General features: G+C 33.2%; 13 protein-coding genes across 13 annotated transcripts; 12 read left to right on the top strand and 1 right to left on the bottom strand.

Moving 5' to 3' along the window:
* Nucleotides 1–696: 696 nt before the first annotated feature.
* Nucleotides 697–1,284, top strand: OCT59_029339 (uncharacterized protein; the record flags this gene model as incomplete). The annotated part of the gene is made up of 1 exon (XM_066143247.1): nucleotides 697–1,284. The coding sequence occupies one exon, from the start codon at nucleotides 697–699 to the stop codon at nucleotides 1,282–1,284; it is 588 nt and encodes a 195-aa protein (XP_065994637.1).
* A 733-nt stretch (nucleotides 1,285–2,017) lies between these two features.
* Nucleotides 2,018–3,170, top strand: OCT59_029338 (uncharacterized protein; the record flags this gene model as incomplete). The annotated part of the gene is made up of 2 exons (XM_066143240.1): nucleotides 2,018–2,239; nucleotides 2,493–3,170. The coding sequence occupies 2 exons, from the start codon at nucleotides 2,018–2,020 to the stop codon at nucleotides 3,168–3,170; spliced, it is 900 nt and encodes a 299-aa protein (XP_065994636.1).
* Nucleotides 3,171–3,291: 121 nt separating this feature from the next.
* Nucleotides 3,292–3,660, top strand: OCT59_029337 (uncharacterized protein; the record flags this gene model as incomplete). The annotated part of the gene is made up of 1 exon (XM_025332173.2): nucleotides 3,292–3,660. The coding sequence occupies one exon, from the start codon at nucleotides 3,292–3,294 to the stop codon at nucleotides 3,658–3,660; it is 369 nt and encodes a 122-aa protein (XP_025176144.2).
* Nucleotides 3,661–4,084: 424 nt separating this feature from the next.
* OCT59_029336 (uncharacterized protein) lies at nucleotides 4,085–4,597 on the top strand (the record flags this gene model as incomplete). Its single annotated transcript, XM_066143225.1, has 1 exon — nucleotides 4,085–4,597. The coding sequence occupies one exon, from the start codon at nucleotides 4,085–4,087 to the stop codon at nucleotides 4,595–4,597; it is 513 nt and encodes a 170-aa protein (XP_065994635.1).
* A 254-nt stretch (nucleotides 4,598–4,851) lies between these two features.
* On the top strand, nucleotides 4,852–5,547 carry OCT59_029335 (uncharacterized protein; the record flags this gene model as incomplete). Its single annotated transcript, XM_025332172.2, has 1 exon — nucleotides 4,852–5,547. One exon carries the CDS (start codon nucleotides 4,852–4,854, stop codon nucleotides 5,545–5,547), a length of 696 nt encoding a protein of 231 aa, XP_025176143.2.
* A 52-nt stretch (nucleotides 5,548–5,599) lies between these two features.
* On the top strand, nucleotides 5,600–6,076 carry OCT59_029334 (uncharacterized protein; the record flags this gene model as incomplete). Its single annotated transcript, XM_025326442.1, has 1 exon — nucleotides 5,600–6,076. The coding sequence occupies one exon, from the start codon at nucleotides 5,600–5,602 to the stop codon at nucleotides 6,074–6,076; it is 477 nt and encodes a 158-aa protein (XP_025176142.1).
* Nucleotides 6,077–6,556: 480 nt separating this feature from the next.
* On the top strand, nucleotides 6,557–7,081 carry OCT59_029333 (uncharacterized protein; the record flags this gene model as incomplete). The annotated part of the gene is made up of 1 exon (XM_025311005.1): nucleotides 6,557–7,081. The coding sequence occupies one exon, from the start codon at nucleotides 6,557–6,559 to the stop codon at nucleotides 7,079–7,081; it is 525 nt and encodes a 174-aa protein (XP_025176141.1).
* An 872-nt stretch (nucleotides 7,082–7,953) lies between these two features.
* OCT59_029332 (uncharacterized protein) lies at nucleotides 7,954–10,807 on the top strand (the record flags this gene model as incomplete). Its single annotated transcript, XM_066143201.1, has 5 exons — nucleotides 7,954–8,051; nucleotides 8,122–8,360; nucleotides 9,340–10,185; nucleotides 10,336–10,660; nucleotides 10,747–10,807. The coding sequence occupies 5 exons, from the start codon at nucleotides 7,954–7,956 to the stop codon at nucleotides 10,805–10,807; spliced, it is 1,569 nt and encodes a 522-aa protein (XP_065994634.1).
* A 3,874-nt stretch (nucleotides 10,808–14,681) lies between these two features.
* Nucleotides 14,682–15,590, top strand: OCT59_029331 (uncharacterized protein; the record flags this gene model as incomplete). The annotated part of the gene is made up of 1 exon (XM_066143191.1): nucleotides 14,682–15,590. The coding sequence occupies one exon, from the start codon at nucleotides 14,682–14,684 to the stop codon at nucleotides 15,588–15,590; it is 909 nt and encodes a 302-aa protein (XP_065994633.1).
* A 1,533-nt stretch (nucleotides 15,591–17,123) lies between these two features.
* On the top strand, nucleotides 17,124–17,795 carry OCT59_029330 (uncharacterized protein; the record flags this gene model as incomplete). The annotated part of the gene is made up of 1 exon (XM_025330455.2): nucleotides 17,124–17,795. The coding sequence occupies one exon, from the start codon at nucleotides 17,124–17,126 to the stop codon at nucleotides 17,793–17,795; it is 672 nt and encodes a 223-aa protein (XP_025176139.2).
* A 2,013-nt stretch (nucleotides 17,796–19,808) lies between these two features.
* Nucleotides 19,809–20,733, bottom strand: OCT59_029329 (uncharacterized protein; the record flags this gene model as incomplete). The annotated part of the gene is made up of 2 exons (XM_066143180.1): nucleotides 19,809–20,338; nucleotides 20,526–20,733. The coding sequence occupies 2 exons, from the start codon at nucleotides 20,731–20,733 to the stop codon at nucleotides 20,316–20,318; spliced, it is 231 nt and encodes a 76-aa protein (XP_065994632.1). The 3' UTR covers nucleotides 19,809–20,315.
* A 3,867-nt stretch (nucleotides 20,734–24,600) lies between these two features.
* On the top strand, nucleotides 24,601–25,581 carry OCT59_029328 (uncharacterized protein; the record flags this gene model as incomplete). The annotated part of the gene is made up of 1 exon (XM_025329205.2): nucleotides 24,601–25,581. One exon carries the CDS (start codon nucleotides 24,601–24,603, stop codon nucleotides 25,579–25,581), a length of 981 nt encoding a protein of 326 aa, XP_025176136.2.
* An 813-nt stretch (nucleotides 25,582–26,394) lies between these two features.
* Nucleotides 26,395–27,348, top strand: OCT59_029327 (uncharacterized protein; the record flags this gene model as incomplete). The annotated part of the gene is made up of 2 exons (XM_025329204.2): nucleotides 26,395–26,616; nucleotides 26,923–27,348. The coding sequence occupies 2 exons, from the start codon at nucleotides 26,395–26,397 to the stop codon at nucleotides 27,346–27,348; spliced, it is 648 nt and encodes a 215-aa protein (XP_025176135.1).
* Nucleotides 27,349–27,465: the final 117 nt, after the last annotated feature.

Genomic DNA, 27,465 nt, shown 5'->3' with positions numbered 1-27,465 from the left:
AAGGCAAGAACAAATATAAAAGTTTTGATAAATAAAATTTTTTGATCACCCGAGGATGTTCAGGTTGGCTGTGTTTTATTAAATTTAACAACGTACTAAATAATGGAAGGTACATGCATTAAATACAACAGCCGCTAAAACAACTAATATTACTAGCTATTAGAAGAATCCACGTTAAGACCCCAGATACCCCAGATAAATATAAATTTATTGTATGAAATATTGTATATGAAAATAACGGTAATTTCCCAAACATGCCACCAATATGTTTCTTTAACAAAAAATATTTACTATATTACTAAAAATACAAAATCTAAAATCTGTGTTTAAGGAAGAAATAGACAGCCAATATTTCTAAAGAATAAAGAAAAAAAATTGTCAATTTTAACGGAAGAAACTAAAGGAAAACCTCAGACATTCACAATAAACCTTTTTCTAAAAAAAAAATAGTAAAATAAAATATATTAATTTTCGTTAAAGAAAAGAGTACCATTATGAATCTACCTAAGAAAAGTAAGAAATCCTTTCAAAATCTACAATAGAACTGCGAAGTTGTTAGTGTTATTATTGACGCGGTACGGTGGTATTTTACATAAACTAGTAGCCACCTTCAAGCCACTATTCTCACTGGGAAAATCAACCAACAAAAAATCGTGTAGTTTTCCGAAAAATTCGGAAAATCTTTCTGAAAAATACATGATTATGCCAGGATCATTTATGACATATTTGCTTAATCTTAATCTTTCAGGATGGAAGTCACGTAAGATTCCACCAACTAAAATGAAGGTAGAAACAATGCGAAATCAGCTTTCTAATCCCATTCGATTTATAATTGATCATATTGCATCTTGGGCTGAGAGTAGTGGAATCAGGACCAGTAGCAAAGCATTTTTATACCAAAAATATCTTGAATGGTGTGGGGATAATGATAAAAAGGTATTACCTAATAACATTTTCGGTAAGAAGCTATCAGAGAAAAATATTACTGAGTATAAACAAGTACGAGTGGAAGGCGGAAAAAGAGAGTGGCAGTATATCCTTGACCGCTCCAAAATCATAGTCAAGCTTCGTGAACACAGCCTAGGTGATATCGAAGAATTTTCTGATATATCTCAAGCTGACTTACCCACAAACGAGGCCACAGACATACCCATATTCAATATGCCAGAAATAATTCCTCCAAAAATAATCCCGCCTCAGCCAGATAAGAAAGCAGAACCCCAATCGCCTCAACATCTGGGACATCCGAGAGTTCTAAGACTTCCGAATCACCTGAGCCACTAATAGATAAACCTGAACCTAGCAATAAAAAAGCTTCTTCCACATTCCTGGCTAGACAACAGCGCGAAGAGCGTCTCAGAAAATGGGCTATCGATCACGGTGAAGATCCAGATATATTCATGACTATCACAGAGAAAGATGTTGACCTATCCCGAGAATATCGAGACAGGATGATGGCAGACGCAGATGTGATCGATTTTGCGAAAGAAAACAAAATGAGCCTGAACGATTTATTTTACATGACTAGAAGGGAAAGGTTAATAAGCGAAGAAATATATCTCCGGAAGTACGAAGATGTGGGAAAGCCCCGGGAGTATGTTTACGATGATGAGGAATGGCAAAAAAATATAAGCATACTCCAGGAGAATGGTATGCTTTGGTAAAGAGCGAATAGGAGTGGGTTATGAAATATTAGTAGGGATAGGACTTTCGTTTTTTACAATAGGCGATATAAAATCCCAAATTATTATTATTTTTTTCGCATATCCTATCTACCCGCAATTTTCAAATATATATAAAAGCTATTCCGGCCGGAGCTCATGGTCTCATAGAGAGCCCGCAGAAGTTATAATATTCTTTTTTTTTTTTTTGTTCATCCGAAACCCCTCCGACCCTCTTCCGCAGTCCTTGGATAAGGGAGAATTATTTATTTTTTTCGAATTGAACTTTATCCCACAATATATAATCTAAATACCACAGATTAATCTAACTACCACCATAGTCTACTTACCACAACATGTCTGCTATTACAACCAAGTTCGTTACAGACCACGAACTCACCAATGAAATGAGTCTCGAAGAGTTTAGCCAGTATGCGCCAGAAATACTTGAGCTCTTACCAGCTGATGGAGAGAAAAGGCGTCAGGCTCGCGATCGTCTTCAAAAAGGATATAACTTTAGTAAAGAACAAGCATTTGCGTTGATACCTTCTCAAAGAACTGGTCGAACTAAAAGTCAAGTAACCCCAAAGAAGGAGGGGCAGAAGCGGAAGTGAATATATGCTGTGATAAAAGCGCCTGGCAAGTATCAGATATTATCCCAGAAGGAGAAATCATTAGAGAAACGGCTCAGCGTATTATGCGGGATAGCCTTAGTGAAAAAGAAGTAAAACTTATAGCTAAAGCATTAGCCGAGACATCCCCTAATCCGGTTGCCTGCACATCTAGTCTCAGTAGGCTCCGAAAGGAATTGCGGAAGCTTAATGCCCAAAGGCAATAATCGAAGCTACAAAGATTCCAGGAATAACCACTTTATCGAATAAAATCCAAAAGGAGAAGAGTTTATTATGCGAAGATAAAGGAATTCATTATCCAGACCACTTCTCGTTAGAATCGGTTAAGGAGAGATTGGATTCGTATGATGTATCTAATACACCTGACAAACAGGCCCTAGCTGATGTAATGATTATGCTCTGTATCCGTCCAGCTGAAATTAAAGATTTGCGTATATCTAATGGAGGTGTAACAGGATATGTAAAAAACCGAGATCAACAGGATATTCCTCGAGTGTTTAGATCACTTGAAAAGAATGAGGAACGGGCAAAGCAATTGCTTACATGGATTCAGGAAGCAATATCTTCCGGACAGTTAGGAGACCCAGGGACGTCTAGAACTGGAATCTTGAGTAGGTTTCTGAAAAAAGCTGAATTTCTTCCCGAAACTGGTAAGCCCTTACTTCCTAGTTCCTTATGTAATTTAGGAGCTGTATTTGTGGTTGTAGCGAGTAGGGTTAGGAATCTATCGAAAGCTAATACTATTGCTAGTCAAGCACTTCGACATAGTCCTAAAAATAACACTGCGCCATCGCAGAGGTATACTATAGTAAATTACAGACTTCGTGGAATGCCTTACGATCAAGCAAACCCATTCATGTTCTTCGATGAAAACTAATCACATTATTCACATATAAGGGTTAGAGGAATCCCAGAGGGATCGAGTTGGGATATCAATGTGCGCAATTTTATTTTTTTTCGTTCAAGTCAAGATCTAGCATATAGAATACATCACGAAAATGATAGCCGATCAAAAGCATTCATCCGATAGTATAGCTAGCGAGCAGGAAGTTATTAGATATACGAAAATATTAGCCCAGGCATTTGGACTAAATGAGCAAAATGCAGAAGTATATAGTGTACTTTCCAGTGAAAATAGAGCACTAGCAAAAAGGATGGATCATTATTGTTCTTGGCATAGAAAGCTTAAAAAGAGAGTTAAACTACTAGAAGAACGTGTAAAGTGGCTGGATGATAATGTAGACGAACTATTTACTATGGAACATTGCAATTGTAGTAAAGAATCCATAAATACTTTGTCCGAGTCCAGTTCATCTGAGGAATTCAATTCTGATCACGCGCCACCAGAAAAGAAAGTGCACTGGTAAAAAAATGATTTATCCTACACATATCTTACACATATTGGGTACTTAAAATGTAGAAAATCATACACAAATAATACACATATCATACATATATCGGGTACTAATATATATATCATACATATATCAGGTACCTGATAGGTATACTATATATATAAGTACCCGATATATGTATGATATGTGTATTATTTGTGTATGATTTTCTACATTTTGAGTACCCGATATATGTAAGATATGTGTAGGATATGTGTAGGATAGACCTTTTTTTTACCAGTGGTGGATCCAGGTAAAATAATATGCGCGAAGAGAGAATCTGATAATAAGGCGAAGCCAAGAAGGTATCTGATCCAAAAAGTCTGATTTAACTAGTTATTACTTCGTGCTATAACTAACCATATTTTCTGATTGAAAATTCTTCTATCATATAAAAATGCATGAATCGAATTTACTTGAGCTTCTTCCGTCAGAGTTGATATCATTTATTTTAAAGTATCTTCCAGATCTAAAACATGCTAGCGGTATAAATGACATATGGGAAAGAGAGGTGAATCTTGAACGGCCCAAAAGGGTAATTCTTACAGATTTTCGATTTAGGATTGACATATGCGCTAATGCAAATTTCATTAGTGAAAAAATTGTGAAAATAGCATACGCAAAAAACAATAGTATTCCTAGAGTATATGGGTTTCTAGATGAGTCTTATTCCACATTAGGAAAGGTTAATTTACATATTATCTTAAATGATGGCGAGAAGCATAAAATCATACTTACTGAATTTATAGTTACTGGACCAGATTGGCCTGATCAATTTCCTGAAATACTTTTGGGCTCACCATGGATGCGAGAAAATAGTGTACGCTTAAATATGTGTAATTCGACACTAACAATAGACGATAATTTTGTGATCCTCCCATATCAAAGTCAAATCTGGTCCAACCAATAGTCCAGAGTAGTGATCATTGGTGCAAAATCACATTTTTTCGATTAAAGATACAGCATATATTATTTATGGCACATTTAGGTGTTATAAATTTACCAGAACTATTAGAGCGGATTCTATATTTCCTAGCGGTAGATAAATTCCTTTATCCCGCCCTATTTGTTTCCCGATTATGGTACAGATGCAGTGCCCCTATTTTATGGAAATGCATCGAGCTAAAGTGGGAAAATAAATGTCACTCTCCATTGAAAAAATTTATGAAAATAGTACGAAAAAGACAAAAGCCAGTTTATAGCTTAAATCTAACTCATCTAGAAATTTCGAACTACTATCCACTTTCAGATAAAAAATTCAATGGTTTTTCGCGCATATTCCCAAATATAGTCCATTTAGATTTAAATTTTAGCACAGGGTTTGGCGATAAAACACTAAATCGAATAGCAGAGACATATCCCAATCTGAAGTATCTCAATTTGCAAAAGAGTGGGTTCGTAACCTTTAATGGTAGGAGAGTAACTGATAAAGGTCTATGTGCAATTGCACGGTCATGTCTCAAACTAGAATATCTAAATATTTCTTATCGCACAGAGATTACTTGGATATCGATTTGTGATATTATCCATTCTTGCCCAAAGCTTCAACATCTTGACTTTAGTTATTGCGGAGTTACTAATAAGATTATTAAAGAAATTGGTAGTTCATGTCTTAATTTAAAGTATCTCAAATTGGAAGGGTGTGATATTGTTAGCAAAGAAGCCATAGATCAGCTCATTTCACTTAATCCAAATATTCATGTTGAGAATTTCGTGTGTACCATAATACCAGCCTATTTTGATACATACCCCGGGATGTATGAACTGTCAAGGAGACTGAGAATGACAGTTGACTCACCAAGAGATATTATGTCTGTACATAATTATGTTAGACAAGCGTTAGGGTCGCAAATGATCTGATCCGGAGGGATTTTCGATTAAATATATTCGGTTATAAAACACAATACTTAAAATGGCTTATATAGAATGTAAAGTTTGGCATTTTCAGGGAGATGATGATATAGATCTAAAAAGTCGCCACGAAGCAATAAAAGCAGGATGTAGATTCTATACAGTCAAGGCATTGATAGACACATCATCTAAAGAAAATTTTATTAGAAGAAGCTTGGTCGATAAGCTTGAGATGGAGTATACTGAATATAAAGAAAAAAACAGGTTGGAATGTCTGGATTTATCTTTCCGATACAAGGGAAAAGATAGACTAGTATCTACTAATGGTGACGATATTTTTAATAATTTCGTGGTTATTGAAAAGCCGAAAGCGGATCTTGTATTAGGATTACCATGGTTATGGCTTCGCGAAGCAAAAATAGATATGGAAAAACAAGGATTAACAATATATGGTGATTTTATGCCATTCTGCGAGGAAACAGATTCATCTGAGTCCAAAGAAACCAATGATTCCAATCATGCGGGTCTGAAGCAGTGATCGCGTAATTTTATTTTTTGTTTAAAGATACAGCATATATTTATGATGCATTTAACCATCTTTTATTTACCAGAACTATTAGAACATATTTTACATTTTTTAGCAATAGATAAGTCACTATATCCCGCTCTATTTGTTTGCCGATTATGGTACAGATGCGGTGTCCCTATTCTATGGAGACGCATTGAGCTAAAGAAAGGTGAAAGAGAGGATTGCACTCAATTGAAGAAATTTATGAAAATAGTATGTAAAAGACAAAAGCCAGTCTATAGCTCAAATCTAACTCATCTAGAAATTTCACACTACCGCCAACTTTGGGATAAAAAAATCAAAGGCATTATGTGCTTGTCCCCAAACATAATTTATTTAGATTTTAATTTTAGCACAGGATTTAGCGATAAAACATTAAATTGAATAGCAGAATCATACCCCAATTTGAAGTATCTTAATTTGCAAAAGAACGAGTATGTATCCTCTAATATGGGCATAATAACTGGTGAAGGTCTATTTGCTATTGCCCGGTCATGCCATAAATTAGAATATTTAAATATTTCTCATTGTACAGATATTTGCGAACTATCAATTTGTAATGTTATTCATTCTTGCCCAAGACTCCAACAACTCGACCTTAGCTTTTGTAAAATTACTGATATAGCTATTGAAAAAATTGCTAAATCATGTCATAATTTAAAATATCTTAATTTGAGGGGGTGTGATAAAATTAGCAAAGAAGCTATAGATAAGCTAAATTCAAATATCCACGTAGAGAATTTTGTGGCTTCGATGGATTCAATACTAGCTGGATTAGATGAAACAATAAGACAATACTTCCATATTATCAATCAGAATTTCAGACCCCGCTACAGGGCATATCCACAATTAAATTCCAATACATCTATAGCTATAAACAGACATTCACCGACTCGAGGTATTATTTCCACCTTAATGTCGAGAGCTGATGAAAGAATATTAGCCCCAGAATGGGTACTCTACCGATCTAACTAATCTGGATCAGTGACCAGCTCGGAAGATTTTTCTTGGGTTGTACTTATACCCTGTACGACAAAAAATATAGATTATCTAACCTGTTATAGACATGGGCATTAGTCTGTACCAGCCAAATTTTTTACGAAAATTTCGTGCAATTGTTGAGGAGTGACCTTTGGAAATAACGGCAGTCCCTCTCCGGTAAACCAAATCTTCTTTACTCCCATTTCACCATATTTTGGTAAAATCACATCTAGACCATCTTCTAAGGGAAAGGGCCGAGTCTGGAGTACTGATCATCAACCAGAGTAGTGATTACCAGCTCGGAAGAATTTGCTGAGCCATAGATTTCTGTGCAATGATGTAATGGCCGAGTCCGGAGTACTGATCATCAACCGGAGCAGTGATCATTAGCTCGGAAGAATTTGCTGAGCCACAGATTGTGCGACAAAAAATAAGTGGATCATCAGACAAGTCTTGTGCAACATATTAATTTTTGCATATATTTATGCTAACTACTACCTCTATTTTTTTCCCAAACAATCATGAGAAAATGTGAAAGAATGTCTACAAGCAACACAGGACTAGCTCTAAAAGTAAATAGCGCCGGCAAAAGCATATGTTATGGAGGGCTGAGGGACTCGCAATTTCGAGATCGCCAGGCGTAAAACCAACTATAGTCTCTCCGGTAGATCTCCATGTGAAAAGGTTTGAAAATTCCGTTTGCATGTGCTTTCATAGAACTCTTGGCATCATACGACATTGTTAATCACGACTCATATCTCCTTAACTTTTTCCCAGCAAAATATAAAGATGTAAGAGTATGTGGAAGTTCAGCCAACTTTCCGCAAAAATAATATCCGTAAAATGTCGCAAAATAAGGTATATATATGCCATGCAAAGCGCCTACCTTGAGTGCTTTCAGCCTGGCAAAGTTTTGTATACATGCAAGCGAAAAGTTCTCACAATGGACCATGAATTTAGGAAAGTAAGAAGTTTAGCACCTTCACTTGCTTCGTTCATAATGAGGTCAAAATTTTCAATGTAATAATTGATAGGGATTTGACCGTTAGTGACCTGGAAGCTAAGATCAAAACTAACCGGCCAGATTTAGAAGAAATAAACATCGAACTATATAGGAAAGATTTCTTTCAAGAAAATAATGTTCTAATCAATACTGTGAATAGCGATAAACCTGAAAAAAGACAAGGGGTATGGATGGACCCGCAAAAAAAAATTTCTCAATGCTTTTCCTTGGGGGAAGAAAACTTTGCATCGCCTTTTCCTCTAGAAGAAGGTAAAATAGCTGGCTTAAACCCTATTAACATCATTATATACCCCCAGGTGGAGTTGGAAAAAAAGCCTTCCTCAGATATTAGACTCTAGCGAATCAGAAAGCAAACTTCACGCGATCCCTACAGGAGATCCGCTTGCGCTGTCCATTTTCTGAAATAATTAGTATTTTTTTATCATGCTATGTAATAGTTTTTATGTAATGTTAAGCCGGTTCCGGCAACATTTTTATTTCATAAATAAAGTATTATTATTGTACTGTACATGAGAAAGGGTCACGTGTAATGGTGCGATCCATGGACTAATTGAAGACGCTAAAGCATAAATCTAATATTTTTATCCGAACCAATCTAGCCTATATAAAAACGTCAGGTGATAAGTGAGAAGAGTCTTCACGGTTAGGGAGGCGCAGTGATTTGCACTTATGATGCAAAGTGGCTGTCTGGCTGATCGGTCTCTTGTGCGACAGTTGAATTTCTCTCATATACCAGCCCTCTGTATTTTTTCGCAAATAAAATTCTTTTTTACTTTTGTCCTTACATACCGCACTTTGAGCCAATAACATTTCGCAAAAAAATACTATATAAGCCGAAAACATGTCTATCACTTTACTATGTCTCGTCAAAGGAAATACGACCGCTAGTGCTTTTGCCGTAGATATTGATAGGAAAAAGCTGGTTAGCCACCTCAAGGACGCTATTAAAGAGAAAAAACAAAATGACTTTGCTGGTATAGACGCAGACAGGCTCAAGCTATGGAAGGTGTCGATCCCTGGCGATCAGGACGATCAATTAAGAAATCTAATACTCCAGAACAGTGACGAGCTGTTGGCAATAAATGATATTGGGGACTACTGGCCTACTTCGCCTCCTAAAAAACATATTCATGTTATCGTAAAATTGCCACGTAAGTGTCTGGAGTGTCTGGTATAGTCTAATTTTTCATCATTTGCCCTTGTAATATTAACACGCATTCGTTTCCAGTTCTCAGCTTAGAAGAGGCTTTGTCGTGTATTCCATTATCCATAACATATTCTCCGGACTGTACTAAATCGAAGACCACTACAAAGGTTAATGGTGACCCACCGACAAGTGTACAACTATGGGGCGACTTCTTCGATAAAGTGAATCAATTCTGCTTCGACCAACAACCAATATTCGAGAGGCCACAATTTAGCCAAGACAGAGAAGTAGATAATGAAGAGGATGTTCGTGATGCCTTGAATTCCAACATTTGTTTGGTGTTAAATAGACTTATGGGATCAGAATATAAATTTTCAAGACGTCCACCTAATACTCCTGGTGTACCGGACTTCACCTGTCATCTCGTAGGTTCATTGATCTTGGTGATTGAGGCTAAAAGAAAGCATGTTTTAGAAGATATGGGAGAACAGACATTTCCCGAGTTTTATAATACAAGTAAGGGCAAGGATGTGATTCAGCAAATCTATAATTATATGGGAGGAAACGAACTTAGATATGGTATTCTTACCACCTATGATAATCACTGGTTTCTATGCCGAGAACACACGAAGCTCTGGATCTCAAAAACCCTTTCACTGGAATCCGAATCTCTACCCATACTCAAGGCATATGCTTATCTAACTCGACAGGCGAAAGAGAATCCCAACTCTCCTAAACCTCAAGTACTAGTGCCGGCTCAAGGGGATAATAATTCATGTACTCTTCGATCAAACTCAAAATCATCATCCAGCTCTTCATTAACTAATCAGGCTTCCAGCACCTTTTCGAATCAACAATCATCTTCTAACGTCCCAGTAAACCAGCAAAAGTTTAGCTTCGCAGACTTCAAGTTTAAGAGCATACTAGGTGAAGGATGAAGTGGAAAAACGCTCCTATGCAAATTTTGTGGCGAAATGATTGCTTTGAAGAGTGTAGACTTATCGAAGGTCCCATCGTATGTCCTGGAAGAAATGCAAAAAGAAGTAGAGTTGTATTAAGATCTAGCTGATATTCAAGGCAAGTATATCCCAAAGCTGGTCTGTTATGGATATTATGGAGGAGGTATGAGCTTCGTTATTAGCTTAACCATTGTTGGTAATATGTTAAGCGACCAAAAAATAATGGAACAGCAAAAGGCAAGGGCTATTAAGGAATTGGAAGCAATTCACAAACATGGCATCCTCCATAATGATATTCGGGAGGAAAATATCTTAATTAACGATAAAGGTGCCCTATACCTGATTGACTTCGGGATGGCAAGCCGGGAGGATACAAAAAAGAAGAGAAAGCTTTTCAAGGAGGAACAGCTCAAATTATCTCAATTGCTAGATGGATATATTGTGTAAGAGTCTAACTATTTCGCAAATTACTGTATTGTGGTTTCCTGTAATCCTAGTGTCTTATAATTAATAATCATGTATTTTACAGACATTTCGTAAAGAAGGAGGGGCGAACTTCCAAGTCACGTAAATGTAAGGTGGTTAGTTAGACTGTAGGATTAGACATTAGCATAGACGTCATGTATCAGTTATATCACGGGCTAAGTCCCGATCTTGTATTTATTTTTTGCATGTATTAATAAAAATTTTCTTGGCATTTTTAATGTTGAGAGTCTCAACCCAAAAAACACATTTTTTTATTTTGAATGCTTATATACAGTGTATTAGTTTTATATATTATAGATCATGTCATCCGAGCTTGAATTATTGAAACAGCGTATCACTGAGCTTGAGGCTGAGAATATTGAGATTGCAGAGCTCAAGAAGGAGAATGCAGAGCTTAGAAAGGAGAATACTGATTTTAGAATGAAGTTCGCTAACTTTAAGGCTGAGAGAGCTGAACTTAAACGCAAGATTGCTGAGACTCTAAGAATGACTGAGGAAGAGAGAACGAGGCGTGATGCTGAAAATGTCAAACTCAGGGCCACAATCGAGGAGTTGAGGAAAAATAATACTAAAAAGAGCGCTGAGCTTAGAGATAGAATTACGAAAGTGGAACAGAACCAGTCGCTAAATGATAATTCTTCTAACAACAGTTTACCTAGCTTCAATTCAGTTGCAGATCAGGTGCCAACGGTAACGCATCACGAAAAACCATTGGTGGATACTTCATTACCTGAAGACAGTGATGTACATGGGACATGTCTGCCTCATATTGAACGGACTGGACATTCCGGGACATTGTCCAACTGTCCATGTCCTGCTATGTCCCAAAAAGCCGATTGTCAGGGGAACATGTCCCACAAATTTTTTTCATTATCCCCTGCGTCCCGGACGTCCAAAATTTGGAAAAAAAATTTATTTGATCGATTTTATCGATCTTTTTTTTTAGCGATAAATAAATTCTTTCTAAAAAATTTTTAAACGGTAAATAAAAATGTTTTTTTTAAAAAAAAATAATAATATATATTTTTTTTTTTAACCAATAAATATCTTATATACCGCTTAAATTTTTGCTTCTTCTTTTTTAAAAAAAAAGACATGCCACCGTTGCCAGCAATTTTAAACGACTATATTATTAAAACTAAAGAGAAACTCAACCAAAGTAATCTTAAAACTTATTGTAGATGTTGCATTGAAGCGTTAGGAGAAGAAGTGGGAAGGAGGAATTGTTTTCCCAATAAAACAGATAGAATAGTACTTCATTTAAAAAAATGTAGCTATTTTTCTGCAAAAACAACACCTGAAATACAAAATGAAATTTTTTCGTTAATAACAAAGAATAATGATTTAGAGAATTTAGAATTATTAGGCAAACGAAAATGTAAGCAATTCATATTTCTATTTTTTATTACAACCTTTTTTTCTGAATTATTTTTTTTACAGCTATACAAGATGTTCCTTCTTATCAATCTTATGGTACGGCTTCCACTACTTCATCTCTTCCCGATTCTTCTGGACGAAAGGTTGTTGTGCGAAGTTCTTCCTATGGACCATTAGATAATTTTATCGTTAGATCGCTATCAAAAAAAGATAAAGAAAAATTTTATATCCTGTTAATTTGATTAACAGTCGCTTGTGGATGGGCTTTGCAATGGATTAACAAACCCAAGGCAAGAGAGTTATTTGAATTTCTTAACCCTTTTCTTAAGCTCCCTGATCGCAGAAGTCTTGGTGGAGAAATTTTAAAAGATGCTGTTGCTGAAGGAGACAAAGTAATGGAAATTGCATTAAAAGAAGATCAAACAGGCGTAACTCTTACATTTGATGGGTGGACGAACGTGAGAAATGAACAATTGTTAGGTGTTGTAATTATGACATCAGAGGGAAGACCATATGTATGGAAGGCAGTTGATATTAGTTTAGAAAGGGAAACGCATGTTGAAGTGATGGAAAAAACCGAAGCTATGATTTCTGATTTAAAATCAAAAGGGGTTAATGTTTGTGCCGTTGTAACAGATAGTGCAAGTGCATATGCTGCGGCTAGGTAGGTATTTTTATTCTATTTGATATTTAGTACAATTAATATAATAACAATATGACTATTTAAACCTTAGGCGAAGATTAAGAATTTCAAATAGAGCAATAGTTTTTTTACCTTGCTTTGCCCATCAGATTAACCTCTGTGTAGGTGAAATCTTTAAAGAATCAACTGAGTTGAAAGTAGCATTGAATAATGCGATTAGACTTACAACTTACTTTAGAAATCCTAATCATAAATTTTTTATAGCAAAATTACGCGAACAGCAAAAAATTACTTACGATGGTAAAATCTATGCATTAGCAGCTCCAGGAGAAACCCGGTGGAACAGTTATTACGAAGTATGTTCAAGTCTTTTGAGAACTCAACAAGCGTTACAGGTAAATTTACCAACATGCTGTTAAATTCATTATTAATTATATTATATTTTAATTAATTTATGAAAATTTGATAATTTTAGATACTTGCAATTAATTTTAAACCACCTTTTAGTCAAGTTCGGCGGCAAGCAGGAGAAACTCCAACTATTTCACGTGAAATGTTTGAGATCATTGATTCTGAATCATTTTGGACGAACATACATTTAATTGTAGAAATGTTGTATCTATATTGCAAAATACTAGATATTCTTCAAAAGGATAAAGCGCGTTTATTTCAAGTTACACACTGTTTTGCATACCTTTTTCAATTTTGGAATGATCATGCGAATATTCAACTTGCTGCACGAATTCAAGTACGATTAGAAAAAAGATGGAGTGACTGGGAACAGCCACTACTTTTATTATCATGTTTATTACATCCTGAATATCGAATAGAACAATTCAAAGATAATGTAAATATCAATTATACTACTTTTGGTAAATGGCTTAAATACTATTATTGGGCATGGTCTGGAAAAGAATCCACCTGTATTTTACGTGAATTTGATGATTTTCGTTTGGGCAAATATCCGTTTGATGATGATACGTATAAACAATTTAATAATGACATCTGGAGATATTGGTGTTTTGCGAGAGTATCTACAAATGAATTAGGATTAGTTGCTTGCACATTATTTGGTATTTGTGTAAATGCTGCTTCTGTTGAACGTTTATGGAGTTGTATGGGTTTTTTGCAAACTAATCGTCGAAATCGTTTAAAGGTATTTAATTTTTTATTTTATAAATAATATAAACAAATATTAAATTAATATGTAAATTTTTTTTTAGTCATCAAAAGTTCTTAATATGAGTAAGTTAAGGGCAGATATAACATGGAAACATCGTATAAATTCTGATTCTTCAATTTTAACTCCATTAAGTATTATAACTCGTAATGAAGAGGAAAATAATAATGAAAAAGAAGTTGAAGAAAATCTAGTAATTATTGAAGAAGAAGAAGGAGAAGAAGAAGAAAAAGAAGAAAAAGAAGAAAAAGAAGAAGAAGAAGAAGATTTAGAAAAAGAATTTAATAATTATTTGCAAGGATGGTCAGAAATGTTAGAAGAAGAAACTTATGAATTTGGAGAAAATGAAAATGAAAATGATATAATGCAAATAACAGTTGATGATATTCTTCATCCTGCAATTGATCCTAATGCTAAATGGAATTTGAGTTCACTTTTTAAATAATTAGAATTTCTTTTTTAATAATAATTTTATAAATTGTAAATAAATAAATAAATAAATAAATATTATAAGATCACGTGATATAAATGTCCCAATGTCCCGGAAATTAAAAAATTTTTGTTTATGTCCATGGACTGTCCCGTCCCGTCCCGTCCTCATCCCTGTCCCGTCCCTATGACAACACTGCCTGAAGACAAGAAAATGGACGCTTTCTTGGATGAGGAGTATAAGAAAAAAGTTAGTAATGAGATTAGGCAGAGAAATCAAGAAAAGAAACTTTGCTTTAGCACCTCCGGCCAAACCCAAGAGTCCCTTCCAACACATCCCGAAGAGAAAATGTCTCAAGATCTCAACTCAGTCACTCAGCCATGCAATAGCACGTCATCAGAAGAAAAGATATGTAGCGAACTGGATTCAAAGTGTAAGAAGGGGAAGAGTGTGGACAAGCTTAAGCAAGAATTATTTGCTTCGGAGTTGTCTTCACAAGAGCCATCAATAGAACAAAATCATGTGACCGAAATTTCCGAGACATTATGTCCCGGAAAAGTTACCTCTGATAAATCTAGTATTGATGAGGCCTCACAACATCTAGCTCAGTTATGCGATAAAGTTTTTGATGCTGAAGATAAAGCAAATCGAGCTAATCAGGAAGAAATTTTATGTTGGTACCTCTATGCGAAAGATTTCATAATTCAGCTCAATGGAATCATAGAAAGTAGTGAAGGTAAATTCGGTGAAAAGAAAGCAAGAGGCTTACTGTATGATTCCATTACAAAACAGCTTAATTTGCTTCGTAAACAGAGATCCCAAGAAACGGGGTTACAGCTTCGAGATGTATCACGAGATAGTTTGCGCAAGAAAACCCAGAGAGCTGAGAAAGTCTATAAATTTATCGAACAAGTGGGCCTAGATAAAATCAAGTATATCAAATCTTATAGTGCAACTTCTATTTCAGAGCTTACTAATGAGCAAATTCAAGATGTTATAGATTATGGAATATCTTCGGAAAAATTACCTCTGGTAACGGATCATGTGACTGAAATTTCCGAGACATTATGTCCCAGAAAAAATTTGCCTGAAAATACTCCCGATCAGAATAATGTATTGGAGGTCTTGTCTCCAAAGGAATCAACTGCACTTATTCCATTAGCCCATCCCTCTAATTCTTCTGATAATTCCAAGGAAGAGGAGGTTCGTGGTTTGATGAAAATATGTTTTTCAATGAGGCGAATCCTACTAAAGTGAACATCACCACTTCAGACGATGATGACTCCAGTTCTAGCGATTCTGAAGAAGAGATGCCGGATGATGATGAATATAATGGTTACGGTGGATATAATGAATATGGTGAATATGATAGAGGTTATTATTATCATGACGGAAGATACGAAAGAAAAAGCTCACCAATGATGAGTCCTATTATCTCTCCGGTAACCGCCTAGAAGAATTATTGGGCGAATCAATTACTTGCATTGACTGAATTATGCGAATTCGTATATTTCTTTTTTTTTCGAATCATGTGGGTGGCTTAGATATGATGCATAGTAAAACGTCATCCGCAATAATTAACGTCACTGGCTCATGTGAATCCGCAGAATATGCTAGGCGCAGTAATACGTTACTGACATCCGCAATCGTCATTTTTGCTGAAGACGCTAAGACAGAGGATCTATTAATAAACCAATATTTTTGTTGCTATGATGAACTTTCCCCAAAGTTCTGGTATGTTCTATATCGCTTATTACGCAGTTCTGAATTACTAATAAAAAAACCGCATCCCTGATTTACATTTTGCGGATCATAAGACAGGGCGTTATTAAAAAGAAAATCAAAATGGAAATAGAGCGACGATTTACAGATTTAAACAGTATATTTTTATTATCCTAGTTTTGTTAGCGCATTCAAATTACGTATACAGGTTAATCACATATTAATCCGTTTTTTGAATAGGAATTAGTTGTACATGTGCGATTCATCATCTACAGACCTCGATCCATTCATTTTATATTCCTTTTTTGTGATTACAATTGAAATAGGGGTTGTGAACTCAAACAAAGATGCGCCTACATACACCACATGCAATCTTCTATTTCGCAAGAGATCTTAGAAATAAACGGAAATTTTTGAGACACGGCATTGCTCCATTAGTATTATATCAAGTTGTCATAAAACTGTAATTTGTCAGATTTTATTTTAAGCACTATTGTTAAATGCGCCTCAAATTCAGGGAGGAACATTTGTTATTATTAGATGGGATCCAGGCCGTTATAATTGTTTTAGCTGAAAAAATATAATTATGAAAAATGTAGTTATGACGAATACACATAATAAAGCAACGTAAATCGGGTTAAATTCTCTTTTCACGCGTAGTAAGCATACAGTATAAAATAAACCCTTTTCCCAGCACATTTACGCAAGAGATTGCATATTAAAAAAAGTCAATCGTTAATATCTAAAAAACTTGATCCACCAATAAACTCTTAATAAATTTACTACGCATCACCACTTTATCATGTCCAATTTAACATTACTCAACTCTTCGGGAAGCATGCCATTTTTGGCCTTATCCGCTGTTTTTTTCGTTCGTTATTTCAGCGATATTCATGGGGATCGTTACCATGTGGAAACAAAAAATTTCCGATGAAATCTCCGCACGTGATACAGAAGTTAAAACGTTTATTAATGTAGAGATCACCAAAATTAAGAATGAAATTAATACTAAAATCGCGGATGATCTCTCCTCACGTGATGGAAGTATTACTGCGGAAATCGAAAAGAATGAACAAAAAGCTTGGCGCAGAAGTTAACACTAAAATTGCCAACGAACTTTCCGCACGCCTTTCTGAAGTTAATTCTACTTTCACTGCGGAGCTTGTGAGAAACAATAATGAACTTAATAAGAAACTTACCGGAGAAATCGCTAAAATCAATACACGTGATGCTGGATATGCCTCTGAGGCGCAGAAAATTTTATCGATGGTCAATAATGTGACCACAAGACTTGATAATATCGAAGAAGCCTGCCGTAATGATTTTGGCAACATTTCATCTGAATTCACTTCGATCAGGACCTCTATTGAAGCTCTCCGAAATGAAATGATCCAACGTTATGCAATTGCCCAAAGGCTTCAGGTCGATTTTGATCAACTGAGTGCCAATCATTCCTCTAGTAGTGAAAGTTCTTCTAGTCGATTATCTGTTTCATCTCTTGAAGAAAATAGGAACCGTTTTAAGCGAGTTTTTGATTCGAATAAGGAAGAAGGGGAAACTTTAGATTATGCGTTTGAAACCGTTAGACGTGAAATTCGTCATCAGGAAAAGATTGGGAAGAGTACTGTGGAAAATTTTTATTATGGTAGAGGGGATCCAAAATATACCACAGTGATGTCAATTATGAGATGGGTAGATAGTAAAGAATTTAGTGGTAGTTTAGATAATAATGCGGAGTAGCGGGGAAGGAACTGCCACTATATTGGGTTAGGGCTCGGCTAATTCCTCCCTTGAAACATCCTGCTACTCCATTTACTTTATTTTACTTTCCGGCCGACTCTTTCTCATTTATTTCTTTACGAAAAAAATATAATAAAGATTTCACTTTGAATTTTTTAAACATGTGTGCATGTTTTATGCGTATATACATTCTCAATATAAATTTTGTATTCGCTTATCAAGCAAAGAAATAACTTGATGTTGTGACTCGCATTAAATTGTTTAGAATCCCTATTTAATAAATATGTATTGGGAAATAAGTTGTGCAAAATATATGATTTATTTTATGATTTATTACATTTTATGATTTAAAATGAAAGTAATATATACATTGTAGCTTGCAATAATAATAATTATTCTTCATCTAGTGTGATAATGCGGTATAGTCCTATGCGTCCAAATATTTAAAGGTTTAAAAATTTTTTTAATCTTCTTTCTTCCTGGCGCAATTTCGGCGACTCACTACCCACGACCTCACTTAAGCCAAAATCAATGAAAAAATAATGGCGACTCTTTGGTTCATATAGAATATTTTTCTCTGAGATATCATTGTGTAGTACGCCACAATTATGTATTGACTTTAAATGATTGACTATTAACTTTTTTTCCTCTTTAGTGAGTCTTTCCGGATCAACGTGATGGGCGCCCTCAATTAATTGTAACGCTAATGCAAAAAGATATCCGTCATAAATGTAACCGTTGTAGAACAAACGTGGAATATCACGACCTAATATCAATATTGCAATAGACAAGTTAATATTATCCAAAAATATTATGAATGAAAAAAAATTGTACCTTGACATTCTTTCAAAATAGAATATATATGAGCTTCATGCTTTAGCGTTTTCATCTCCTCTTGCTTCTTATATGCATCACAAGTCTTCCATGCTACATCTTGATTATCATAATATCCAGAAAAAACTTTTCCAAATGATCCGCCACCTATGTACTTATCTACAGTAGTAATTCCCTTGGATGAACTCGCAATTGGTTTACTACTCCTCTTTGATGTTCTCTTCCTCTTCCCTAAACCAGCATAATCATCACCATCATCATCAGAGCCATCAGAATCATCATCAGGGTCGTAATCTGGGTCGTCATAATCATCAGGATCATAGTAACTAGAGTCGTCATCATCATCATCATCATTAGATGAATAACTGTCAAGCACTACACGTCCCAATCTATTACCAACATTATCATTAATGGCAAGTTGGCTGATATAGTAAACGCATTCGCGTAAAGTCGGATTAGTATCAGTGGGTTGAACAACACGGGAAATATAAAGGGTGGTTGGATTTGTTTCTTCTCGCTTGAGAAAATACGTATCAATATAATTTGATAAAATACCATAATGGAGGCCATTACAGGCCATTTCACCAAATATCTGCGATAGGATACGTTTCTTGAATCTAAAATTTGGATCGAATCTTCGGTCTCCAAATCTTGGATTCATTATTCCACGCCGGTCGTTATATCGATAAATTTGCCAGAAATCATAACCGCGTAAATCAAGATTGTAGCGCGTTTTCATTTCCACCGGCATCTTGGCCACTGTGTAATTATTAGTGCATAAAACATAGTCAGAAGCACCTAAAAATACGGCAGGTGTTGCAACAAATCCTGCTCCTTGTGGTATTAACGCTCCGACAGTCGATAAAACATTATCTCGTAAACGAGTTTTTGCATCGTCTTCGACTCTGAGAGGTATTGCATTTGTGGCTCCAACGCCGGGGAATTGTCCTCCCGGAAAGGGAAATTGCGTACCAGCAAGTCTAACAGCTCGAAAGAATCCGATCCATTCCCTCACGTTGTCTGGAAATCGTGGGTAAGCAGGTATTGTTGAAGTTGTATTAAGTGTATTTTGCGGGATCCATTGGCAAACTGGAACGGCTTGACCTAGTAATTGACCTGCTGTTTGAGCCATAATAGAAGACTTAGAAGAGCAAGAAGAAAACTATCGTCCTTTTATTAAATCATTAACATTTGATTCAAATTCTATTCGAATCAGTTTTTATTTGATAAAATCATAAAATCACATTGCCGTCATACAATAGACCCTGTGCGACAGAAAACTAAGCCACCTTAATTTGCGCAGACGATTATCCAGATTTCGCTCATAATAATTAGTTAGATTTTTCGTGTAATTCCAGATGAATAAAATTATATTTGAAAAAAATAATAACGAATCGCAAAAGCATTTAAATATTTGAGTTTATTCAATAAGACCCAATTCTCGAAGATGATTTGGAATGACTATATTTGGATCCTCGTAATACCAAACATATCTTAAAACAATCAAATTCTTTTCGCAAAGTTTTTTTTTGAGCTGATCACGCATCAACTGCTTTTCAAATTCTTCTGGACCTTTGTGAAAATATTTTATGTGTTGCTCATGTTGTTTGCCTTGTACCTCTATAGCAAATCCATACTGTGGATAATAGATGTCGAGTTCTAGTCCTCGAGGATGTTCAGGTATTTTCAAGAAATCTGGTCGGCGGATGCTGGAAGGTGGGCCAAGAATGTTAGTTATGACTTTGCGACATAGATTTTCATGTTTATTTAAACAATATGGACACCAAGATTTAACATGCTTAATACTATTAAAACTAGCAAACCATTTATGACCTTTATTACACATCCATTGCATCGGAACACAGAGATTTGTATATTCCGTAGAAAGACACATACCTCCTTTACTATGAGCAATTTCCTTAGCTTCCGAGAGACCACAGGGAAAATTACCAGAACATTGTGAGCACCATTTTCCCTTATTTTTTATTAGATAAAGAGTTGTAGACCATTCATGACCTTTGCCACATCTCCGAAGCATTGGAGTAGTCGAATTAACATATTCTGTTGAAAGACATTTACCGGGTGGAACTGGCAGAGATCTCATGTGATACAAACTTTATAGTTTAGCCATCCACGGTGATCGGATCTAATTTAACCGAATCAAAAAAAATATGAATGTGTTTTCACCCGAACAATCGAATAAAAATGAATCTGATATTTTATTATAATATACTTGCTATAAATCACTATAAGTCTTTAAAACAGCTATAAATCACTAAAATCGGCTTTACCCCTGTAAAATGGTTAAAACTAACTACTATTCTGGTTTAAATCCTGTAGTAGTACAAGCAATAACTAATCTGCATTACAGATATAGTCACCCCAGCCAAATGATCGACATAGTTTCTAAGCTAAGTGGGCGTGCACTACATCCTAGCTTATAAACTGCCCATGGGCCAGATTAGCCCACGAGATCTGATTGGTCCAAACAACTTACCAACATTTAATTACAAATAAGGCAATTTTATAACTTTTGACCGGATATTTACTTATAAACTCATGGTCAAGGATTGCATTAATGTACATTTTGTACCACCTTGTAACTATAAAAAAGGCAAAAAATTTTCAAGGTTACACATTAAATTGGCCAGAATTAAGATAATTTCGCCCAGCAAAATTTGGCCGGAATTATAAAACGGACATAAATGTCCGTTTGCAAATTTGGCCGGAATTATAAAAACGGACATTAATGTCCGTTTTTGTAAATTTGGTAAGCATTATAAATGCAAATATTATAAATTGCATCAATTTATCATAATCCAGTAATCATAGAAAAAATAAATTATAACTTGTTAGCTTTGTCTCATCAAGACATGTTAAATTGTTAAATTGTGGTTTCTATCATCAATAGATGGAAAGTTATTGGCATTTGGAAATATTTAAAAATACAAAAAAATTCTTTTCAAACAATGTAAATATCTTATTATTTATTAATCCTAAAGGTATAAAACTCCTACCATTTAATACATCTCAATACAATCCAACAAGCTGTGTATTATATTTTTACAATTACTTGATGACAAGTTAATGCAATTTAACTTTTAGCAATTTGGTATATTTTAACCAAAAAAAAAATTTTTTTATTGTAAATTTAAGTTATTTAACATTTAAAAAATGATTTTTTGTTTTTATTTTTTACTATTAAATACAAATTATTTCAAAAATGCAGAAAATTAAATCTTTTAATTATTATTTAAAAATTATGCTATTAAATAAAACATTATTTTTTTTGTTTTTTATTTACTTTTTTTATTAGATCTAAAAATTGTCAGAAATTTAAATCCTTCAATTATTAATATATTACATATTTATGGAAGTTAAATAAACATACTTATTTAATGTAATTTAGCAATTAATTTTGATTTTATTAATTTTTTTTTATTTGATGATTTTGATCCAAATTATTTCGAAAATTGATAGAAATTTAAATGATTTGGCTCTTTTAATTATTAATACATTACATATTTATGGAAGTTAAATAAATATACTTATTTATTAATCTACTATTTAATGTAATTTAGCAATTAACATTTTATTTTGATTTTATTTATTTTTTTTATTGATCTAAATTATTTAAAAATTAATAGAAATTAAATGATTTATTTGGCTCTTTTAATTATTAATATATTATATATTTATAGAAGTTAAATAAACATACTTATTTAATCTATTTAATGTAATTTAGCAATTAACATTGATTTTATTTTAATTTTATTTTATTTTTTTATTTGATCTAAATTATTTAAAATTTGATAGAAAATTAAAAAATTTGATTCTTAATTATTAGTACATTATATTTATGGAAGTTAGATAAACATACCTATTTAATAATGGAATTTAATGTTTAAAATTATTTTATTAATATAAAACTTAATTTTTGTTTTGTTTTTATTTACAGTCTTTTTATTTTTATTTTTTTTTATTAGATACAAATTATTTTAAATATTGTTAGAAATTGGATCAACAAAATCATTTATTAAAAAAATTTGGATTTGCAAATATTGCAGTAAATGTTTATCAGTACATTTCGCAAATCCAAATTTTTTTTAATGAATGATTTTGTTGATCCAATTTCTAACAATATTTAAAATAATTTGTATCTAACCCTAATCCTAACCCTAATCCTAATCCCCTAACCCAATCCCTAACCCTAACTCTAACCCTAACTAATCTACATGATTTAATTAATAAAAAATAAATAAATAATAAATACTGTAAATAAAAACAAAACAAAAATTAAGTTTTATATTAATAAAATAATTTAAATATTAAATTCCATTAAATAGGTATGTTTATTCAACTTCTATAGATATAATAATATACTAATAATTAAAAGAATCAAATCATTTAATTTTCTAATAATATTTAAAATAAATTATATCTAATTAAAAAAAAGAATAAAACTAAAATAAAATCAATGGCCTATTAATAAAATAATTTTTCAATTGCTAAATTGCATATGTAATGTACTAATAATTAAAGAATCTAATTTTTTGACAATTTTTAAAATAATTTGCATCTAATAATAAAAAAAATATTTTAATTAATAAAATAATTTTAAACACCAAATTACATTAAATACCAATATGTTTATGTAACTTTCACATATATTTAATTTACTACTAAATACTAGGTATATTTATATATGTAACTTCCACATATATTTAATATACTAATAATTGAAAGATCTAATTTTTTGGCAATTTTAAAAATAAAAAAACCAAAAAGTCAATATTTTTTCAATAAACCAATTTTTTAAATGCCAAATAGCATTAAATAAATAGTATATTTATATAACATTATCTACAAAGATAGTATATAATGAATTGGATAATTAAATAATTTATTTATATATTCTTAATGTAATATATATATATTATATTAAAGTAAACTTCCATAAATAGCATGTGATGTATTATTTTATAACAATTAGAATAATAAATTAAATTATTAATTAATTATATCAATTATAAATTTTTGTAAATTTTCTTTACAAAATTTTCATATAATATTTATAAAACACAATGTTCATATAACTTTTATATATTAAATAAATAATAAAACAATATCTAGTATTCTGATTTAAAAAAAAACAAATGTCTATTATCTGATTAAATATTTACGTTAAATTGCTGAAAGCCAAACTGCTTTAGCTTGAAATCAAGTAATTACAAATAGAAAGATAAAATATATATAGCTTGTTGGATTGTTTTTTTGAGATATTTTAAATGGTAGCAGTTTTATACCTTTAGGATTAATAAATACAGTAAATAATAAAATATTAACATTTTCTTGAAATAATTTTTTATATTTTTAAATATTTATAAATGCTAATAACTTTTATTTACTGATAATAGAAATTCCACTATTTAGCATATTTTGATGAGACAAAGACAACAAAATATAATTTATTTATTTATGATTACTGAATAATTAGTTAAAATATTTACATTCATAATGCTGGCCAAATTTACAAAAACGGACATAAATGTCCGTTTTTATAATTCCGGCCAAATTTATGTCCGTTTTTATAATTCTGGCCAAATTTGCAAACGGACATTTATGTCCATTTTATAATTCCGGCCAAATTTTGCTGGGCGAAATTATCTTAATTCTGGCCAAATTAATGTGTAACCTTAAAAAAATTTTTGCCTTTTTTATAGTTACAAGGTGGTACAAAATGTACATTAATGCAATCCTTGACCATGAGTTTATAAGTAAATATCCGGTCAAAAGTTATAAAATTGCCTTATTTGTAATTAAATGTTGGTAAGTTGTTTGGACCAATCAGATCTCGTGGGCTAATCTGACCCATGGGCAGTTTATAAGCTAGGATGTAGTGCACGCCCACTTAGCTTAGAAACTATGCCGATCATTTGGCTGGGGTGGATATAGTAATGAAATGCCAAAAATGTGGTGTTCCCATATTCGTGTTTCATTTAAGAAACTTCTCGAATATAACCCAAGATTCTTCTCAAAGAATGAATATATTCATATGACTGAAAGATTATATGAAGATGGGAAATTCAGACCTGGAAGACGCACATTTTATATTTATTGCACTGCATGTGATTCCTTAGTATTTATCTGTGAAAATACCGAGAAATGTGCAGATAAGCATCTGAATGAATGTATTGCTAAAATAGAGGAAAGACGTGTTGCATATTATAGATCTATATTATGGAAACGAAAAAGTAAAAAAGCGCTTAGTGAAGATGAGATTGATGAAATTTATGGTAATATTTATTTTAGATACAGAAAAAGCTCTGAATTTTATTGTCCTCGTGCTTCAAAAGAAATTAAGAAAAGTGTTGCATATCGATTAATTAATAGTGCAAAAGTTATCCAATGGACTTGGAGAGCTTTCAAGTTGAGACCTGAAACATGGGCGAAACAAGTTTGGAATATGGTAAGAAATGATGGTTCTCCCAATAGAAAGAAATATTTAGGTATATTTTCACTAGTTGAAAGGAGAATAAATCCTCAGACTCAAGAAGAATATGATTTACATACCGACGAATATGTCAACTGCCTTAAAAAAGCATATAATGAAAATCTTGCTCAAAAATATATTAAAGAATATCTAGCCGAACAGGCCACAGGATACAAGGAATATAATCATTTTCATCCTAGTGATTGGGTAGAATGGAAGAAATTCCAGTTAAATGATCGCCTAAATGCTGTAGCATATATAGTTGCTTTTATAAAATTGCATCAACAAGGCTATAGAATCGTTACTTTTGGAGATTGGTCCCTTATGTTAAAATGTCTAGCAAATCCTGAATATCACCGTATTAGCAAAATAAATAATAACATTGTTGTAGTTAAAAGTTTAGAATATGCACGATATATGTGTGAAATGCAGGCAAACAATATCCATGTGATTCGCTAGAAATCAACTATTTTAAATCTGAATATACTACTACTATCGAGGGAAAGTCTATTATAATAGATTTCTCAGATTTTAACAATAATTGTGAGTATGTGCAACGAGTTTTTCGAGTCTTAAATTCTTTATTGAAATAGTATAGTATACAACATAATTATTATAATAATAATACCAATAAATTGATTTATTTTTTACTTGCACTTCACTCTGCCACAATGCATGTAGGCATGTGCGACATAAATTAGCACGTTTTTGATCCTCGTTAAAGTGTATGATGTAATAAATGATACACCGCAAATCATCTGTAACTCTGTGTGACTGCTTGTGCGACAAATTAATTTTCACACATAAGAAATCGATTCCCCAAAAAATATTTTGAATTTTTCTCTAGCAACGTTTAGTAGAATAGTATTTATTGATTTGTGTATATGCTCCAGAGGTATAGGATATTTCTACTGCCCTCCTACCAGAGCATATTTATATAACGTTACTAGGCCTTTATTACTGAGCGGTCAAGCAAGTGAAATAAAGAAAAAAAGTATGTATATGCATATTCCCTAACGCCTTTGCAATGTTGAGATCTACAATGCACATTCCGCATATCTTACTCTTAAACATAAAATTTTGGCGTAAAGTGCCTCGCATATTTCTTCTATCTCCCCAAACATGAATGTGAGTTAGAGAGGACGTGAATGGGAAATGCAAGACATTTAAAAAGGCAGTATGGCGAAAAGGTATTAAAATTTACCATATATTGTTTTTTTACTTCGCCTAGCAAGCTTTTCACTAACAATTATCTTCTTATTTTATCTAAACATGGAAGAGTTCCTTTTAACCAGAGAACCCCTTGATATCATCAGAATTTCTACGGCATTATTTGTACGAGTAGAGAAAGGTGAATGGACAGGCAATCTTGAAAAGGAGGTGGAGAACTTTGAAAATATTTTGCAAAAAGTTTTAGAACGAGTCCCCTCAGAGGATATTGAACGAAAAAAGAAGCTTCAAAGTTTTGGTACCGGGAAAAAATTAGCTAAACGGGTAAGGCGATGAATTATTTTTATAATAAATATATGGATATGATGACGTGTATTTTTTAGGTTTTCTAAAGACATACTGGGATCTCGTTGCATATATGCTAGTGAATGCGCTAATGTCCGTTGTGATATCATCACTTCCCGCATGGCAGTAGCTAGTTATATGTGCTCACAGAATATTGATCATTGAGCTCATTGCCAGCATTTTTTTGATAGTTTATGAAAATGGAAACCTAATCTGATCCCGCGATTTGTTATTCACTTTAATTAACAAAATATGTTAAGTCTAAACTAAGTTAATTGTATTTAGGTTGCAAGTGCCTTCGAAGATTTATGTTCTCTAACAGAAATGAAAGCTCTGGTAATTGATGCTGAGACGTGGCCTGACGATGCAAATGCAAATTTACGGTGTTTTAAACGTGACGTTGGGCAACTTATGAATGAGAGCACCGGTTATGAGAAAATTATGTGGGAGAGGATAGAAATGGAACTTAATAATATAAATGTAGAAAATCTTGGATTTGATCATCCAATATGTTCGGGAGTCCTCGATATCAAATCGGAACCTTTCATAAACATTCCTGAGTCATTTTGCGATATTTTTAAGGAACCGTTTCAAAAATATAAGTTAGAACAGAATCAAGATATATTAGACACTTGTAAAGAGTTTATCCAGAACGAAGAATCAAAGATTAATGAAGATGAGGATTTGCGCGATGTTGGATTTGGGAAATAGTTAGATAGCTCTGAAAGGCTTCAAGATACGACAAGACGAATTCTAGAATCTTTGTAAGTTTATTATTTTCGCCCTATACTCTGCCTTCTTCTATGTGTTTATTTACTACTCATGAAT

The sequence above is a fragment of the Rhizophagus irregularis genome, chromosome 9 (genome assembly GCF_026210795.1).
Source record: "Rhizophagus irregularis chromosome 9, complete sequence".
In the NCBI taxonomy this organism is placed as follows: Eukaryota; Fungi; Glomeromycota; class Glomeromycetes; order Glomerales; family Glomeraceae; genus Rhizophagus; species Rhizophagus irregularis.
The sequence above is the reverse complement of the archived record's forward strand: the minus strand, read 5'-3'. Positions and strand labels throughout refer to the sequence as shown.